Genomic DNA, 6,751 nt, shown 5'->3' on the forward strand with positions numbered 1-6,751 from the left:
GTATGTAGAAGGCATGCTCTTTTGACTTGCTTTTACCTTGTTACTTGCATCCCATGTGCATATTAACTAATATAATTTTGCAAGACCAACACACACACATGCAAGACATCAAAATTACTTGAAAAAAAACTGCATTCTCTCCATTTTGCTGCCATTTCTGGCCGTGGCCTTCAAGGAGGGTAGAGGGGTTCTTTTTCTTTTTTTCAAGCTTATTTACAAGTGTTAATTAAATCCTAACCAAAGTACAAGGTGTTGGTAACAAGTTTGGGGTATAACTACTTGAGGTTTCATTGTTTTGGAGCTCCATTCATCATCATCTTCATCATCATCTATCAACAAGCTAGGAGAAGGTATAATCTCTTTACTTGCTTGTAATTTGTAAGCATGTTTCATAACTTGATCCTAATTGGGTTTTAACTTTAATTGGTTAAAGATTTACAAGTTCCAAATGGTAATACTTACATGCTTCCGCTTTAATTTGGTTCTTAAAATGTTCTAAGTATTTTGAATCTTGTTAAAACCCAACATATCGAACAAGACCACACTGTTGTATCAAAGCACGTAATTAGCCGACCCTTAACCAACCAAAGCATCCCACTTCAATGGGTTTTTTTTTTTTTTTTTTCCTCGTTTTAAAACTTTCTTGAGATTATGTGGTTACTAATATTTTATACGGTACAATTCTAGGGCCAGGCAACCATTTTAGCCCAAGTTTTCGTAGCCCAATAGCTGATTACATGAAATCAACAACCCAACCAGTCAAGATATAACCCCAATTAGAAACCCTAGAGTTCAGGAACCGGCCACAATCTTACGATCTCTTGAACCTTTTTTCTTTCATCAATCCTGAATTAATGTCGACAAATTCAAGGTACGTTCCTTCAATTCGTATGTAAAGAAATAAATTGATGTTTTGGAAAACATTGGTTAGTTGTAATTCGTATAATGTATGTATATTTGTAACTTATTGAGATTATAAGTAAGTGCTCTGCTATAATTATGTTTCTATGTATTGATTGATACCAGTTCTTCTGTATGATGAGTAAACAATTGAAACTAAAAAAAGAAGAAAATGATTAAAAGTAATTGTTAAAATCATAATAATGTATTAACGTTGAGCTTGCACATTGTGATTTTGAGAATTTCGTTGTAACACTGGTTAAAACCAAAATAGTTTGTGAATCTTATATGATAATTTCCAAATTGGCCATGAGTATGCTGCAGGCAGTTCATTTTACCCTATTTTTCAATTCAGAATACAGCTAAAGCTTTCAGTCCCATCCCTTTTTGCCTTTTATATATTTTACTCAGTAGCACTCTCTTCATATGTATGTGTGTGTCACTAAATAAATCATAAACACCAGGCCTTGCTGCTTTGAAAGTTCAAATATATTCTTTATATTCAGTTTTAATAATTGTTGTGATTGACATAATTTGATTGGGTTTAGTTGTTGATTATTATACAGTTTTATTATCGAAAAAATGAGTTTATTTGACCTATTAAGGTTTTATTCTTGGTTTATGCATGTTTGTGCTATTTGGAATTTGCATGATATGATAGTTGGTTGCTATGCTACTCGATGTTTTGTTGATTGCACCTTAATAATATATATAAATATATTTTTTTTCCTGCCAGTTTTGACGCTAAAATCAACGAGTGCATGCGTGTGTTAAATGAAAGGAGGTAAGTAACTCCTCGTCTTCAACCATTTATCTGGTATCTAGTAATAATAATTTTAATTTCAAATGTTTATATCGTTTCAATTACAGGACGGTTATTGGTAATAGGGAGTCACATTTCACCGAGGTATGTAAATATTATAACACTATAATTTGTATTAAAACGTATTTCTTCTCTAATTTTTTTTTTTAACTGTTTTTTGATTTCTAATACGTAGATTAGAAAATCAATGGAAAGTGAGCTTGAATTTGTCGAAAGATGTACCCAAATGGTCAGGGATTTAGCAGCTCCTCTTAAAAATTTAGATGGTATAAAACCTTCCCTAATTCCAAATAAATATGATTTAAATATTGCTACACTAACCACCATCTTTCAAAATACTGTACGTAGATGCAAAAAAACATTTGGTGCATAATTTCCGAGAAATGACTGTGGCTCAAGATACGTTGATTAAAAACGTCATGTCGCGTTTTTTGGATGAGCTCAAAAAAGTGGTGGACGGGACATTTAATGAGGTACACACACACACACACACACACACACACACACACACACATATATTTTTTCATTTTTAACCTGTTACGCATATTAATACTTGTTGAGATTTTGTTTTGTAGAACAAAGTACGCTTCATCAACATGATTGAAAGCCTCACTGTCAACACAGGTGCTGGCAGCAGTGGTGGCGGCGGAGGTAATAAATAATTTCACTCATTCATGGAGACATGTATGTCTTACAGATCTTGTGCACCGAACTAAATCACTAAATATATGGTCATATTATAAATAAATCAATACTAAAATTATTATATATGCTGGAGATTGTTCTAGTCTGGTTAATCAATATTTTTAAACGCCACTTTAAGCATGTCATTTTGTTTTGTAGGCTGACAAAACTATTGATGCTGTTGAGGACATCGAGTAAATCGAAGCTGATGGTTAGTGCTAAAGGTGTATAGCCTTAGCTTATTTAGACAAAACTTGTCTCACTACTAGTTATTTCCATCATAAATTTCATATTATATTTAAGTATTTGAGACAAGATGGATGAAGTATTTTACTTAGTCAAAACTGAATTTGGTCCTGTTTACTTGCACTTTAATGGGCTTAATTGCCTGCAAATAGGGATGGCATCGGGCGGGTATAGGTAATCTCGAACCCAAACCCGATTAAGAAACCCTGTCCCAAACCCGACGGGACCCCATTTAATTACTAACTTGCGGGTAAACGGGTATCCCCACGGGTATTCGGGTCCCCGTTACATACTAACTAGCGTGTAAACCGTATATTATCATCAAATATAGATATAGATATATTATAATATTATAAAGGCTACAGGCTTTTCTTTGACCTTGAATTCAAATGTACATTTTTCTTTTTTACTTTTGCAATACAGACGTTACTTTATAGGATGCAGACCACATGCTCTAATTGATACATCAACGAGTGTAGGAACATGCCGCGCTTTGTTGCGGCGGGGTTATGACAAAACGTGGCTTACATATAACATATAAACGGGAAAACGGCAACCTATATTGTTTCGCCTTTTGCTCCATCCTGGTAAACCTAAACCGTTGAAGAATCACAACCGAAAACCTTGCGTACACTCAATTGAGCACCATAAATAAAAGAGATAAATATCATGAACATTTATTTATCAAAATCTTCAAATTAACAAAATGTCACCTAAAAACATAGAACATGAAGAAATGCATGATGACTACTAAATAACGAACTGTAAAATAATTTTAGATTTGTTACAATTTAGCTTGAAATGAGTTATACCCTCCACCCTAACTATTACATAAAAAGCTAATCATCGACAACATTTAACAAAATCATGAAGAACAACACTTGTAACATTTAATTACCAAATGTATATGATGATGGATACATGGATCTTTCGTGCACACCAAGGTTCCCAATCTTGTCTCTTATCACCAAAACATAGTTTAAGGCAACAGGGCTGCGATGAGGCAAGTGTAAACCACGATGTTTATATTTAAAAAAGAGAAAGAAAGAAAAAAGCCGCTTTTCAGCTGATTATTGGTCCCACGTAATCTGATATAGTCTCTTAGGCCATTACCGTTGAATAGAATACTCTCGCACATTTCTGTAGATAGCTTATTTGTCCAGACTGGATTTACAGTTAGAAAGTTATGGCTTTACGAAAATAGTAAAATAGTTGACTCATGCTGTTACCAAGTGCAGCTGGACAGCAAGAGCAGCATACAAAGTTCCTTTTTGACATCATATTAGAACACGTTTATACTCAACAATCCCAACCATACCATATACCATTTTGAAGCTCGTCGGGTCTAATTTCTAAATCAATTATTAGTTTTTGCCAAAACTTAACCATTTTCAACTAGGCCCGAAATTTATTTTTGACACTTTAACCAAAATGGTAAAATTTTCTCGTCGACGACTCAAAATTCAAACTAATCAACCTGGGCTGACCCAGTTGTTACCATAAGTCTATAATGACATTCGGTGTCTCAAAACTACGCATATGGGTCAAAATAGGCGCGTATGACCCAAATGGGTTATAAGTATCCATTTCAGCTAAAATTAATCGGTAATTTGTCATTTTTTTATTTTTATGTTTTTTTTTTTCCTTCTTCTATTTAATTTTTTTTTCCCGTCATTCCTTTTACCTTCATTTTCATCTCATTATTATTTTTACGTTCAATTATCGAAAAAAACCACCATGTACAAGTAAATGAGTCAATGTTACCACCTGGGCCACCTCTTAGTATTGCCTAATCATGACACTTTGGGTTATGAAATTTCTAGAAATCAGGTATGGATTGGATACTTCATTGTGCATCTCTCCAATTGTTGTTTTATAATCGTGTTTGTTTCTACAAGGGTTGAATCCTCGGACCCAAACCCGAAATTAGAAAAAGAAAAAAAAAATCATTCCGATAGTCGAGCCAGACTCGTAGACTCGGACCCGGTTCAAGAATTTAGGGTTTCGAAATTTCTCATCGAGTTCACAATGGTAGCCCCGTAATTATCTCCAACTTTGGGGATTGTCAAAAAAAAAAAAAAAAAAAAAAATTAATTTATTAAAGTATTTTTAGTTTTTTTCCTTCCTCTATTTAACCAACCAAAGCATCCCACTTCAATGGGTTATTTTTCCTCGTTTTATACGGTACAATTCTAGGGCCAGGTAACCATTTTAGCCCAAGTTTTCGTAGCCCAATAGCTGATTACATGAAATCAACAACCCAACCAGTCAAGATATAACCCCAATTAGAAACCCTAGAGTTCAGGAACCGGCCACAATCTTACGATCTCTTGAACCTTTTTTCTTTCATCAATCCTGAATTAATGGCGACAAATTCAAGGTACGTTCCTTCAATTCGTATGTAAAGAAATAAATTGATGTTTTGGAAAACATTGGTTAGTTGTAATTCGTATAATGTATGTATATTTGTAACTTATTGAGATTATAAGTAAGTGCTCTGCTATAATTATGTTTATATGTATTGATTGATACCAGTTCTTCTGTATGATGAGTAAACAATTGAAACTAAAAAAAGAAGAAAATGATTAAAAGTAATTGTTAAAATCATAATAATGTATAAACGTTGACCTTGCACATTGTGATTTTGAGAATTTCGTTGTAACACTGGTTAAAACCAAAATAGTTTGTGAATCTTATCCGATAATTTGCAAATTGGCCATGAGTATGCTGCAGGCAGTTCATTTTACCCTATTTTTCAATTCAGAATACAGCTAAAGATTTCAGTCCCATCCCTTTTTGCCTTTTATATATTTCACTCAGTAGCACTCTCTTCATGTGTATGTGTGTGTTACTAAATAAATCATAAACACCAGGCCTTGCCGCTTTGAAAGTTCAAATATATTCTTTATATTCAGTTTTAATAATTGTTGTGATTGACATAGTTTGATTGGGTTTAGTTGTTGCTTATTGTACAATTTTATTATTGAAAAAATGAGTTTATTTGACCTAGTAAGGTTTTATTCTTGGTTTATTCATGTTTGTGCTATATGGAATTTGCATGATATGATAGTTGTTTGCTATGCTACTCAATGTTTAGTTGATTGCACCTTAATATTATTATTAATTGTTTTTGTTTTTTTTTTTTTTTTTCTAATAGTGTTGCAGCTAAAATTGACGAGTGCTTGTCACTATTGCAGGAAAGGAAGTACGTAACTGCTTATATTCAGCTATTTATTTTAGTAATAATTTTCTTAATTAAAATGCTTATCTGTTATCTATCGTGTCAATTACAGGAAAGTTATTGGCAAGGCACTATCAAATCTCAGCGAGGTATGCAGCAGAGACTAAAATGTTTATTAAATTTTAGGGGTGTTCAATATTTGGTTTAAACCGATTACCAAACCGAATTCGGATTGAGGAAACCGAACAGCGAATTTAAATTCGGTTTTTGGGTTTGAAAATTTGGTTTTTGGTTTTGAAAATTTTGAAAAAAACCGAACCGGAAAAACCGGAAACCAAACCGATGAACACCCGTATTACTTCTTCATTTACCTTTTAATTTCTGATACGCAGGTTGAAAAATCGTTTCAAGATGAGAAAATATTTACTGAAACTCTTTATCAAGATTTCACCCGGGTTGTGGAGGAGCATCTTAACGCTATGGAAGGTATGAAACAGTTTTCAAATAATTATGCATGCTAAACTAATTCAAAACATTTAGAAGGGAAGAAGAGATTGTTGGTGAAATGCCCGTAAATAAATTAGGAAATTTGATTTATTTATGTTTCACACATGAAATGAAGAAAACGAACATACTAACATCATATTTATATTTTACACAGGCAAGAAAGAATTGAATATGGTAAAGAAGGGTGTGAGGGCACCGGTGATAATCAGAACTAGTGGCGTCAAGGAAGAAAATTAAGCAGGTTACATATAATATTTTCTTCATTTTTCTCTATATCAACTTGTGATTACTTAAATCTGATTACTTGATATTTGTAACACCACTTAAAGCATGACATTTTGTTTTGTAGGTTGTCAAAATGATTGCTGCTGATGTGCATATCCCAGCTTATGGAGACAAAACTTATATAA

At 33.2% G+C, this 6,751-nt stretch overlaps 1 protein-coding gene across 1 annotated transcript; it reads left to right on the forward strand.

Annotated features, from left to right (window-relative positions):
• The first annotated feature begins 776 nt into the window (after nt 1–776).
• On the forward strand, nt 777–2,764 carry LOC139877814 (uncharacterized). The gene is made up of 7 exons (XM_071865228.1): nt 777–871; nt 1,637–1,684; nt 1,771–1,807; nt 1,899–1,989; nt 2,072–2,196; nt 2,299–2,374; nt 2,567–2,764. The coding sequence occupies exons 1-7, from the start codon at nt 855–857 to the stop codon at nt 2,569–2,571; spliced, it is 399 nt and encodes a 132-aa protein (XP_071721329.1). The 5' UTR covers nt 777–854; the 3' UTR covers nt 2,572–2,764.
• The last annotated feature ends 3,987 nt before the right edge of the window (nt 2,765–6,751 follow it).

This window comes from Rutidosis leptorrhynchoides, chromosome 11, assembly GCF_046630445.1.
Source record: "Rutidosis leptorrhynchoides isolate AG116_Rl617_1_P2 chromosome 11, CSIRO_AGI_Rlap_v1, whole genome shotgun sequence".
Classification (NCBI taxonomy): Eukaryota; Viridiplantae; Streptophyta; class Magnoliopsida; order Asterales; family Asteraceae; genus Rutidosis; species Rutidosis leptorrhynchoides.

Excerpts from the sequence above, each read along its gene's own strand:
- LOC139877814 (XM_071865228.1), top strand. Across the intron at positions 1,808-1,898 it reads GGGAGTCACATTTCACCGAG|ATTAGAAAATCAATGGAAAG; the intron begins GTATGTAAATAT and ends TCTAATACGTAG. Across the intron at positions 2,197-2,298 it reads TGGACGGGACATTTAATGAG|AACAAAGTACGCTTCATCAA; the intron begins GTACACACACAC and ends TTTGTTTTGTAG.